The sequence below is a fragment of the Lepisosteus oculatus genome, chromosome 6, assembly GCF_040954835.1.
Source record: "Lepisosteus oculatus isolate fLepOcu1 chromosome 6, fLepOcu1.hap2, whole genome shotgun sequence".
In the NCBI taxonomy this organism is placed as follows: Eukaryota; Metazoa; Chordata; class Actinopteri; order Semionotiformes; family Lepisosteidae; genus Lepisosteus; species Lepisosteus oculatus.
Window position 1 is genome coordinate 40,797,026 of NC_090701.1, and position 12,273 is coordinate 40,809,298.

Here is a 12,273-nt window from a genome sequence, read left to right on the forward strand (position 1 = left end):
CTGCTGCGGCGGTGCTCGTGTGCGCGAGCCCGGCTGGTGAAAGGTCGCGGTGGCGAAAGCGAGGCCAGGAATCCCACAATACCAGGCGGAGGAGCAGCTTTCTGGGGCAGAGCTTGTGGGTTCGATCAAAGGGAAGGAGAAGAAGAAATGCAGAGAGATGTAAGATGGCAGAGCTGCAGATGTTGTTAGAGGAAGAAATTCCAGCCGGCAAAAGAGCTCTGGTGGAGAGCTACCAGAACCTCACCAGGGTCGCTGATTACTGTGAAAACAATTATGTTCAGGTAAGAAAGGGAAAAAAAAAGAAAGCGATGTAATTCCGAGATGCGAAGTGGATGCCTCGGCTTTTTTTTCTTTCCCCGTGGAAGTGTGGGGAGCCGGAGACAGGAAATGTGAATGTTGCAGCGAAACTCGAAGGGATTAAAACGGGGTTTCAAAATCTTTTCGAAAATACCCCCCCGATGTGGCCCGTCTTTAAAGTTGTCTGCGTTTTTACCGACAGCGGCTCGTCCCTTATCGGCAGGGAAACGGCAGATCTTGTTCCCATTCATTTCCACCGTTTCGCGATCAGTCTGGTTCGCTAGTCCGGAGGGTGTGTCTTTTCCTTATCTTGTTATATTTCGACTGGAGGCTCTTGATTTAAATCCAGGAATGGCTCATTCGCCGACGGGGAAACGCATGTAGAGTTTAAATACGTGTAACGTTTTGGATCTCGTTTGAGAAACTTTTATTTGAGGGAATGGAGGGGCTCACGCGGTCTTCCGTTTTCGATTCTTTTCTGCACTAGTAGCCCGCATTTATCCAGTAAGTAATGCACACAAACTTGAGACGTGAAGTGTAAGATGTTTTTTTTTGTCCAGCTATCCGTAGTTATGTATGGAAAAGAGAACCGCTCTTTTCTGATTAGCGTGACTGTTTACTGTTCAATAGGCTGCTGTGTACAGCCGATCTTCTGGTTTAATACCTTTAGTGCATTAATGTGATGTAAACGCACCCCACGCTGCCAGGTACATTAGGTAATGCTGGTAATCTCCTCCTAAATTGCACCTTATTTGCCGACTCTTGCCCAATCGTTTTTAACACCACGGCGCCGCCGCTTCCTAGTAGCTGAAATTTGCCAATTTATTTTTCAACGTGAAGACTAACGGCGTGACCGCCACACAGGCGTATACAGTATGCGACGAAATCGGACTTCAAAAACTGAAGATTGACGTCTTGTGTATTCCTACGCCCAAATTGTGGTTTGGCATCTCTGGCGAGATGTCTTGGTTCAATAGTGTTATCATTGGGGGGGAAACGAAATGTAAGGTGTTAGTTAGCACGCGTTTTGCCGTTGGGTGTTTGAGGTGCTCCGGTTTTCATCGTCTTGAAGAGTAAACTGCCGATATAGTTCGCCATCAGTTGCGGGAGAACATGCCTTCATATGTGCCAGTGTCAACATGTAACCTGGAAGTAGCCGTGCTCCGTCACTGCTGGGGAAACTTGTGTTTCCAGGACGTGGCTGGCGGACGGCAGCTGCTTGTCCTGCATTCTTGAAATGGTTGAATCTGGCCGCTTGCTGGACGTGCTTTCCTTTCTGTAGCTTCATCAAACAGTTGAAGGTTTATTTCTTGCGTGCTGATAGTTGTCTAAACACGTTCACCTCGAAATATTTAAAGCAACCCTGATCTTAGGTAATGTATGTCGATACTGTATGACTGCTTAAAGCTTGCAAGGGGTATAGTATGAACTTATTCAAAACAGATTTCACAGGTGCACGTCAAAATGTATTCTTCAGTGATTACAGGAGTACTTACGAAATTGAACAACTCATTGGTCCCCTTTATGCACTATACCCGCAGAATATTAGATTTTGCACTGTGAGCCCAGTGTTTTGAGTGATTCTATACGTTTTATGATGGAAACATCTCACTTTGCCTTTTAATGACTGATTTTGATAGACTACCTCCCAGCTATTTTATTGAGAAAATATGAATACGTTAAATAAAGCCTTTAGTTTTAAGCAAAGCCCGTGTTGCCCTTTAACACACTGTGTTACTACTTCACATTAGCTGTTTGTTGTTAGTCGTCTGTGTGCAGTGTGAAAAGTGTCTGGGGGAGAGATTTTCTTAAAGTAACTGAAACCCTCATTTAGTGTCTGATTTTGGCTCCATTTTTTTCTGGTCTGATTTTCAAGGCTTCTGGTCAGTGGATTATAGTCAGCTGGCAGCCTAGCCTTAAATGCAGGTTCTTAAAATACCATTTTGAGGAAAATAAAAAACAGAAGTAGGTTAGGTTTGTGGTTAAACACTCTTTCATAGTCGGGGCAGTACAATAGATAGATGTCATTATGGATATGGCCAGGATGTTTGATCGCATGAACTGCAAAAGTGTTTTGTGGGTTTGATAGCTTACAAGCCTTTAAGGTGTGTCTGTCACAAGGCCAAAGGCCACTTCAGAGAAATATTTGACTTCCTGCTATTGACTAACTCTTGAATGGATTTGGGATTAATTTGTTCAGCACCAGACTTTTCCTTTTCTCCTTTGTGGGCCCATTTAAATGAAAATTTGCTTCTTTGAACTAAGGTGACGAGCGATGCAGCGACATCTTTATCCAGCGTCTGTCAGGGAAGCACGCGCATGTTCTCCAAATGAAAGGATTGATAATGGTCAAGGGTTTTCCTGTGCAGTTTAAAACGCAAGACACCTGATCTGTTCTATTGACATTCCAACTTTGCCTCTGCCATCAATAGGCCCTTTGTGCCCGCGAGATTACAGACAAGACAGTCCAAGATTTTCGACTGTTTTGTTTTAGCGAGGAAAGGCAAGTGTTGCCACATACAGCCGAATACCTAGATGGGCAGAATTAGTAAGGAAATGCAATGAGAAGGTTTTGGAGGCTTAATAACGCACCGTTTGGCAGGCATGCTGTTTTTGTTTGTGAAAACTCCGTAGATGTGACTAATTGGTGTAGCTGTTTGTGGGGTTTTCGAGGTAGTGTTTCTGAACTCTTAACCACAAGTCCAAGGCGTGGCTGTGTTCTGTCGAGAACTGCCTAAGTGAACAGTCCTCGCTGAGCAAGTGGCTCACCGTGTTTCCCACCCACTGATACGTACTGCCGAGTGTGATCTCTAGATCATCTGTACTAGCAATGCAGATTTTTCTCTCTTTAAAAAAAAAAGGCTTTATTTTTTCAGCCAAGCCCGAACCTGCGGTGAAGCTTGAGATGCGCTGCCTTTTTTTTTAAAGCGGTAGAAATGTTTCTTTTGAAGTAGCGGGAGGCTGTCGAACCCGAAAGAGCCTTAATGTAGCGGACGGCTGAAAGGCAGCAAGGTGATCATCGCTCAGCCAGTTGTGCGACTTCTCCTCCTCCCCCACCCCCCCTCGAGGCCGAGCGCTGGTTTCGGAACAGCTCAGAAGTTTGCAGGCCCTCTGCCCGGAGCTGATCTGCTGCTTGGTGATCTGCACTGCCGGCCATGCCTGTGAGCTCCTCTCACTCGAAACTGTGACCAGCCCGGGGCAGGCCTGCTGCGCTCCGCAAGCAGACATGCTGCTGCTTGCAGAACCTTACTGAGCATATTTTCCCTCCTCTGAGGTATCGAAGACAAATGGTTTCGCGGCCGCATAACCAGACAAGCCGCAACAGATGGAGGGAGCTGGTCCACGTAGTCAGTAACGAGGACAGCGATTGTCCCACTTGAATGCTTGAGAATCTCACCAGGCGTGAGACCGGTCATTGCTGTTTCCTTGAGCCTGGCAGACGAGAGTTTTTTTTTTTTTTTACTCTATAGGGAGATTGTTGATGAACATCCTATTTCTGCCACAGTGAATTTTATGGCAGCGCTTTCTGTCTAGATAACCAACCTGTCTAGCGATGATGTTGGCACGAGAGCAAAAATGTTCTCTCTGCTGAGCCGGGAGAATTTCGTTCAGCCGTTTGTGATTTTCGGCGTGCTTGACCAATGCTCTTTAGTGTGTGTGTGTGTGGGATGTAGTCAAACTACCTAAACAAAAATCATATCAAGGACAGACCCGAGAAAGTGTTTTCGTGGAAGATCAGGCAGGTTATAAGGAGTCTGACCCCTTCACCATTCTCCAAGAGAAGCAAAGTCTGACATTTTCTCAATGCAGATTCAATTGTTGTCTTTACATGTTTCAATACTTGGTGTTCGTCGCTAATCTTCTGTGTGTAGTGCCATAAGTGTGTCTGGAGGAGAGATTTGGTTTGAAATGAATGAAACCCTCATCTGGTGTCTAATGTTGGCTTAGTCTTCCTGGTCTAATTTCAAGGCTTCTGGTCAGTGGATAATAGTAGATAATAGTCTACTGGCAGCCTAGCTTTGAATGCAGGTTCTTAACATACCAGCTAAAGAATTACACTAATCTTCTTCCGAAAATTGTGTACTCTGACAGTTGGCTGTACGTATATCATTAAAATATTACTCGGAGAACCATTCCCGTCTCGTAAATGGAAAGCAGCCTCTCAAGTCTGCTTTACAAATCCTGCTGACTGTACAGAGAACTCTGTATAGTGTACAACAGTTGACCCAGAAGTATGAAGTGGTGGAATTCCTGGAAAAATAACAGTCTGCATATTCACAGATATTACAAGGAGGCTAGGGTGGCATGGTGGTACAGCAGCTAGCATTGCTGCCTCACAGCCCTGGGGCCCTGGGCTTAATTCCAGACCCAGGGTGCTGTCTGGCTCTAGAGCTTATATGTTCTCCCCATGTGCACATGCGTTTCCTGCCACAGTCCTAAGACTGACTGACTGGTAGGTGAATTAGCTTCTGGACAAATTGGCCCTGGCTTGATTGTGGGTGTGTGGGTGTGTGGGTGTGTGGGTGTGTGGGTGTGTGGGTGTGTGTGGGTGTGGGTGTGTCCTGCAGTGGGCTGGTGTCCTGTCCAGGGTGTACCCCCACCTTGTGTCTGTCGCTTGCCGAGACCCCGAATTGGATAAAGTGGTTTGAGAATCGCTGACAGAATGGATCAGTAGGCTATGCCGCCTACATTTTTGATCATGTTATGTATTTTGGTGATTTATTAATGCATCTTCCAATGCTTTCTACTAGAATGTAGGAGACTTCCAGTAAGAAACGCATGCTTTTGGAGGATAATATATGAGGATTGTGAAGTTAAAAAAATTTACATATTCTTTATCGTTACTCAATTTGTATTGGAGATCATGAGCTTAATTTGAAGGCTGAGGATGGTATCATATTTGATTTTTGGGTGGTCCACGCACCTGTGTGATAGTATTACAGCAAAAATATACTTGTGTTTAATTCAGTGATTTCAAGTGACCGTGAGAATTGGGATGTATTCACTTATATGGGTGTTAAAGTCATCAGTTGCAATTCCCTTTGAGACAGTAATTAATCAAGTCTGTGATGCCTTAAGACTCGCCAAACCTTGTGGAATCATTGGTGGTGGTTTTCCAAAAGTGCCGATTGACCTGGCCAGTCTAGATGTCCCTTCCTTTCTCCTGAAGAACTCTTTGGTTGCATTTGCTGTATGTTTTGTGTCATTGTCATGCTGCCTGCCATGAATGCAGCACAGTTTCGAGCCCTTTTGTGCTCCACAGACTGCCAATATTTCTGTAAGCGTCAGTATTCTTTCTGCTGCTCCCATCATTAGCTACATCCTTAATGCCGTCTTCTTTCAAGGATCAGCTGGTGTTCTTTGGCACATTTGCAGTTCCTTTCTTCTATTTCTTTTCAGCTTTCCGTCGCTTGAGTGAAAGTTTACCTGGGTCTCCTCTTTCTATAAAACTTTGGAACAAAGCTCTCATGGCTTGTCTTTGAACTTGTGTTCAAAGTCCTAGTCTGATTTTTCTGTTTTTGGTGGTGATGAGAGGTTTATCCTACACCGTGTGGTGTAGACTTTATAATTCTGCTTTCTTAGTGTTCTGTGAGCTGTGGATTAGGATTTCTTTACTCCTATATTCTGGAAGTTGGTGGTGGTTTCACTGAAAGCGTTTTCATGGTTTTCTTTTGATAAGTTTTCTGTCATCAACTGTAAATGTTTGTCTTGGCTGACTATTCCTCTGATGTCTTCTTTTATACATCTCTATCACTTAATTCTTGCATGCTTAGGTTCTGTGCTATGATTCTTATTGATTTAACTTTTCTTTCATCTCCAAATGACTCACAATCAGCCTAAGACTTTTCCTTCATGCTAACTTTTGCCAATGGACTGCAATCAAGGTGCGAGGGATTGAGAGGATGTTCACAGCTCTTTTATGAGCCTATTTACGCATCAGCGAATGCCTAACCAACATAAGACACCTGTCATCTGCTTGTCTCAATATTTTTGCTCCACCAAAACGAAGCTCTGTGATATCAGTTTAATGGACCCAACAGAGTAGAACTGAATTAAAAACTTAGGAGAGGTGCTCATCAGTCACACTTCTCCACAAATAATGATTCATCTCAGAGTTCCTAGAGCTCCGTGAGCCCCTTGATAAGACCTTGGCATACCATACACGATCCTCAGCTTGAAAGGAGCTTAGTACTCATTTGACACTGTCCTCTATTAAAACTTCAGAAAGTCGTATTAAAATGAGCTGTTGGCTGTGGGCATGATCAGATGCCTGCTGCTCACTTGAGGTTTGTGATCGGACTGCACTGAGCTGGCATCCAGGGGGAAAAAAATGCTCTGGAATACCTGCTGGTTCTGCCCTGTAACACCAGGGGAAAAGGGATATTGTTTTCTGTACGATCTTGTGACCCACACGGTTTTCTTGGACTGCAGCTGTGGCCCGTGTGCTTTGCAAGCCACTTTCCCTCCTGCACATTTCGGATCTGTGTGAAGTACAAGTTTTGATGGGCAGTGATTTAGGTTTTTAATGACCATCATTTCACATCTGTAACGGTGTAAGTAAAGACAAGACTGATAGACCCTTGTGAATATTGGAATATTGACCAGCTATTGCTCTTAGCCATATGAGCCCACAGACCCCCACCTGTAGAGCAGGGGACAAGTATTTTACGAAGGATAAGTATTATATGTACTTACAACTGCTTGGCCTACAAGGGCTGATGTTTGTTAAAATGGGGATTTGCTAGAGACAGAAAAAGAAACACCTGGTTTTAGGTCTCTTTTCTTTCCAAAACCTCTCCAGTGGTCAGACTGTGCTTTATGAGAGGGCCTGTTAAGCATTTAAAGGGGTGGTTTGTTTAATCTGCTTTACCACCATGCTCCTTGCTCATTTCTGGTTTTGAAAGTGTTCTCGCTGTTGGAGTCCTTGAGCGCTGCTCGATCTGTTTAAAGTCTTGTTCGAGCTGATCCAGCACTGCTTCCCAAAGAGTGGCGGGGAGGACATGTCAGTGTTGTGCAGGTTTCCAAGTTTCGGTATCCGGATTTATTCTAGGATATGTTGAATTTTACATTATTGCACACCTTTCCGAGCAACCCAGGGGTGAACTATTGCTTTAAAACGCAACTAATCTTGTTCTTTGCCTAGTGACAGCGTTAAGACAAACAGAGAGCCTGCACTGATGTTAGAAGCTTTTAATATGGATCTATGATCTTTAGGTTCTCCTGATTTGGGATATCTGGGTTGATCTCTTACCAGATGTTTTTTTTCCTTAATCTTGAAAAGCTGATGATGTGGAATTGGGCGAGAGTAGAGCCCTGGACCTGCTCTGAGTGTGGTCCAGCTTGGGCACCTGCCTCTTCTGCTTGCCTGGCCTCTGGCTAGTGCTTTAGTCCTCTAAGCTGTGCAGTACTTATCTCTCAATAAGCAGTTTTTGGGCAAGAGACTGACATTTTGGCTGTAGCCTCTTATCCCATTTTTATATTTTATTCTACATGCACTGGAGCCTTTTGCAATCTTTTTTTTCCTGTGATATTCCTGATCTATTTATTTTTGTCTGAAGAAACAAAGGAGAAGAAGTAACATCATCCCACAAACTTGGATATCCAAATGGTGTCATGATTCCCTGTAGTGCGACATTCTCCTTTTGTACACCTTTTCAGTCCCGCTAATAGAAGTCTTAATTGATATTGACCTACTCTCAGGGTGTAGAAGATGCTACCTTTCAAAAGCCATTAATTTGAGGTTTTTAATAATTCAGTAATTGAAATGAGTTTTTCTTTCGGAGTTGACAAACTACAAAACTGGAAGAATGGATTTTAACATAGGGCTGTCTGACATAAATCCATCCTGGAACAGTTTTGAACAAATGTGCTAGACCAATGCGTCTGCTGTACGTGTTGGTGCATAAGATTAGGTGGAACATTTCAGCATTCCTGACTTAATTCTGTTTGTCTTCTGTGGCAGGGGTGGTATAACCTTCAGCATAGAGATACTGTTGATAAGAAAGCTTATGCTGATAAGGACTGGCTTGAAAGACTTGTGTTTTTTTTTGTTTACATTTTAACCATATTTGTTAATGTATTGGGAAGGATGTAGCATTTTGGACACCATGTACAACACGAGGTGTGTTAAGGTATAAATGTATGTGCAGTATTCATCTCAAGGTACAGTAAAAAAAAAAAACTTTAGATACACAATTTTAATTGCAGCATTAATGCTGTGACCTTTTGCCTCATGATAGTCATTGCTTCTGTTTTATAGTTAATATTTTGTGAAATAAATTGCCAAGTCCTGCTGGTTGAGCTTGCAAAACTTTGCAAGTTAATATATGGGCCTTATTTCGCAATTTATTACAGACTGAAATATTTTTCACAGTTTCATGTAGGAACTATGTTTTTGTAGTTGTAATGCTTTTCTCCTCACGTTTAATGGTATGGAGTTCAATGATTTTAAGTAACCTAAGGTTTAAAATAAAACTGTATACACTAAGCATCAAAAGAAACATTTTATGCATGAATGTTCTTATAAAAATAAGAAGGATTTTAGCTATTGTGATTGCTTATGACTGTTATACATGACTGTTGCATAAATGTAAAATTGCCTAATTCATGAGAGAGATAACAAATGTCAAGACTGTGCACTGTGTGGGTCCCAATGCCCCAGTATAATGATGGAAAAACATCCTTTGGATGAGATGTAAAATTGAGGTCCTGACCGCCTTGGTCAATTCAAAGACCCAGGTCAGTTCTCAAAAAGAGTAGTGGTGTTACCCAGTCCTGGCCAAATTTTTCCCTGATCTTTACCAGTCATGGCCTCCTAATAATCTATGAATTGGCTTCATCACTTTATTGTCCTCCACACTGACAGCTGATGTGTGGTGAGTGTACTGGCAGAATATGGCTGCCGTCGCATCATCCAGGTGGGGCTGCACACTGGTGGTGGAGGGGAGACCCCATTACCTATAAAGCGCTTTGAATGGAGTGTCCAGCAAAGCACTCTATAACTCTAAGGAGTTATTATTGTACTTTCGTGTCAGATGTATGTTTAAGGAATATATGTCTTTTTAGCACTAATTCAAGGTTTGTGTAGACATCCTGACTGACAGAAGCTTGATATGGTTTAATGTAACTTGTGTATAAAGCACCAAACAATGGGGGGGCCTTAGTGTGAGAGTCTGGGCACACTAAGACTGTGATCCAGAACGCCGCTGTAGTGTGTGTGTGTGGTGATGCAGCACCCTTTTTTCATTTCCTGACGTAACTGCCTTTCAGCAGGCCAGTCTGCGACTTACTGTAAAACCCACTTACACCTTGTCGATCAGCCCTCCTGTATCTCCGTAGTCCAGATAATGAATTAAACCTGCGGAATTTCTCTTTAATACATCCTGCTACAAGAAAGATAACCTGATGCATTTTTTGTGCAGTTGGTGGTTTCTTTTGATGTTCAGTTTCTTCACGTCGATAACATCAGTTATTAAAAATAGGGCTGCATTTTTATTTAACCCCCAAGCGGTTGAACTGGTGTGTTTAGAAAATGGTCTGTCACGAGCTGGGCTGTTTTTTTTGGCAGGGAACTGACTTAGGTGGGGGTGGAGAAGTGGCTGATTCTCTGATCAGTGGATTTCCAGACACCGAATGATCTATGTGAACTGAACGGCCTTGCCGTTGTTTTGTAACTTCTCTCCTGTTCTCAGCCGTCATGACCGATTTAAAACGCAGCTGTAGGCATGGGGCGTCTGGCTGCCGAGACCGGTATGAATGACTTGCCCGTGTCATGATCTCCGTCGTGAGCGCAGAAATCAGGTCAGGAACCGATCTGGCTCCTTGCACAAAGCCTGTGCAGGAAGCGAGGCAGGGGTAACTGAGCTTTAGTAAACATATGCTCTGGGTGCATTGCTTCTGCCTGGCTGACTGTGCTGATATTACCAAGGAGACCTGTAATCTGTTTTACTGTGACTTAGGCTACATCCTGAGGCTTGGAACTCTGGCTGTCACCTGTTTTGTTTTGTTTTTTTGTCCCGATGAATGTGGCAAATGCAAAGCTGTGGTTTTCAAGTGCGATTTGGGCAAAATTAACCTTCAGTGTGCGCAGAAGCAGCAATTAGTTTTGGTGTTCTTAAACTCTTGGCCAGCTCCTCATTTCTGCCTGATTTCTGGGCGATAACTGGAAGGACTCTGTGAGAAATAAGTACGCCGTACGCTCCCAGCTCTGAGCTGTTGGAGTGTTCTGTATGGGGGCAGGAACAGAAGCTCGGAGAGGTGGGGTCACCAGCTGTGAACTTGGAGCCTTTCAGCCTGGACTCCCCAGCTGTGTGTACACCTACTTGTAACTGCACTGGGCTAGGGAATCTCCCCCTGAGGAGCGTAGGTTTTGTGGGTGTATTCCTGGGATTTTCCCAAATTTCCCATAACAATCAGGAATGGTCCTTGCAAGTTAAATTTATCTGAATATACAGCGATGGAATGCTGCCCAGATTATATTGTGGTTTTTGTTGTTGTTGATGTTCTTTAAAATTTCCTGCCTGCCCTGCAAATCTCGGTTGGGAGTCTGCACCCTGCCTCGCCGTTGAAATTGATATTTTGAATCGATGTGTGGAAAAGATGGAGCTGGCTTACTTTTTCAAAATGTGCCGTTTTGTGAGCCTTAACAATAAGTGTAAAGAGGAATCTTGGCTGGGAAGTCGGTAGAGTGGTTCGCTTTCCTGTGTAGGAAAGACTAATGATGCACAGGAACTTTCTACCCCTTCATTTTCACTCTCCTTTACTAAGGTTCTGAACATGATTGTAGGAACTCATTTTCCAGGAGAAAAAGGAAACCAACAACAAAATCAGAATGGACATGTCAAGTATATCACAGTAAGGCTGCCTTCATGATTTCTAGATTTCTGGCCATGCTTGTGTTCACTGCAGGTTTTAAGTTGGTAACTTTATTCTTCCTATTATGTGGTGTTATAATAGAATTGCATAGAGTACATACAGTATGCAGAGTCTTAGTTGTTTTTTGTCTGAATTTGCAGCCTGTTGTGAGAGTTGGCTCACAATCCTGAGTTATAGCCTGTCAGAGTGACATGTTTTGTATGTAACAATAAGCATTTGCTGGGCATTTTATGTCCTTTTTTATGGATGCTATAAAACTGTTCCAATTCTGCAGGGAATCTTTTCCTTGCAGACAGTATTGTAGGGATGGATTTAATTTTTTTACAATCTGTCCTATTGCCACATACAGATTCTTTACTGCTAAGAGTAGGTAATGTAATTTTGAAAGGAAAAACAAAGGTTTTTGGTTGCACTAAATCTAGAGTACAAAGTGGTGTAGCCTGTTAAATGTTATGGTGATTATTGTAGATATTAGATTATAACACCCAGTTTTTCCGGCTTGTCCAGTGCATCATTCAGACTTTGATGGAGCTTTTAACGCCTCTTTTTTCCAGCTGCTGTAACATTATCCTTCTGTTTCTGAACCGGTTGTGGAAGCAGAAGGTCTTTTGGCTCATAAATGCACTTCAGAATCTTACAACTCGAATTCCATTGTGGATTTTGCAGAAGGGCATAAATGCAAACTTTTTAGTGCTTTGATTTCAGGCCTGATGTCCTGGTATTTGGGTTCGCTGAGTTATATTTCAGTCGTCTGGCTTCCAGGGGTAAAGTCAAGTACTGCAGTTTTCGAAGTTAATGAGCAGCACCGACCTTGAGAGACCCAGGACAGGTGAAGGTGATCATGAGATCCGTCTGTACGGACAAGCAGTCAGTTTCGACACTGTTGCTGTGACATCAAGTCCTCAGGTGTTGGACTACAGCTGTCATTGGAGACAGTAGAAACAGGTGCTGAAAGGACACATCTTTGACAATGTCCGCGTCTAGAGTTGGAGGTGAAACTTCCTAAATGTTATAATGATTGTTGTTACAGTACTGGAATGCTGCTTTATAGTTGACATATTTTAAGCCGACTTGTAGTTTGAATGCAAATGTAAGCTCCCT

General features: G+C 43.2%; 1 protein-coding gene across 12 annotated transcripts in view; it reads left to right on the top strand.

The window, feature by feature from the left end:
- The first annotated feature begins 19 nt into the window (after nucleotides 1–19).
- Nucleotides 20–12,273, top strand: part of abi1a (abl-interactor 1a) — a 57,696-nt gene continuing 45,442 nt past the window's right edge. For 5 of the 12 annotated variants that reach the window (XM_015353996.2, XM_006634102.3, XM_015353997.2 and 2 more), the window contains exon 1: nucleotides 21–281. In XM_015353996.2, coding sequence (XP_015209482.2) covers nucleotides 165–281 — 117 coding nt within the window. In that variant the 5' untranslated portion in view covers nucleotides 21–164. Of the gene's footprint in view, nucleotides 282–12,273 lie in introns of all 12 variants that reach the window. The other 7 variants (XM_015353991.2, XM_015353992.2, XM_015353993.2 and 4 more) reach the window with 5 other exon arrangements.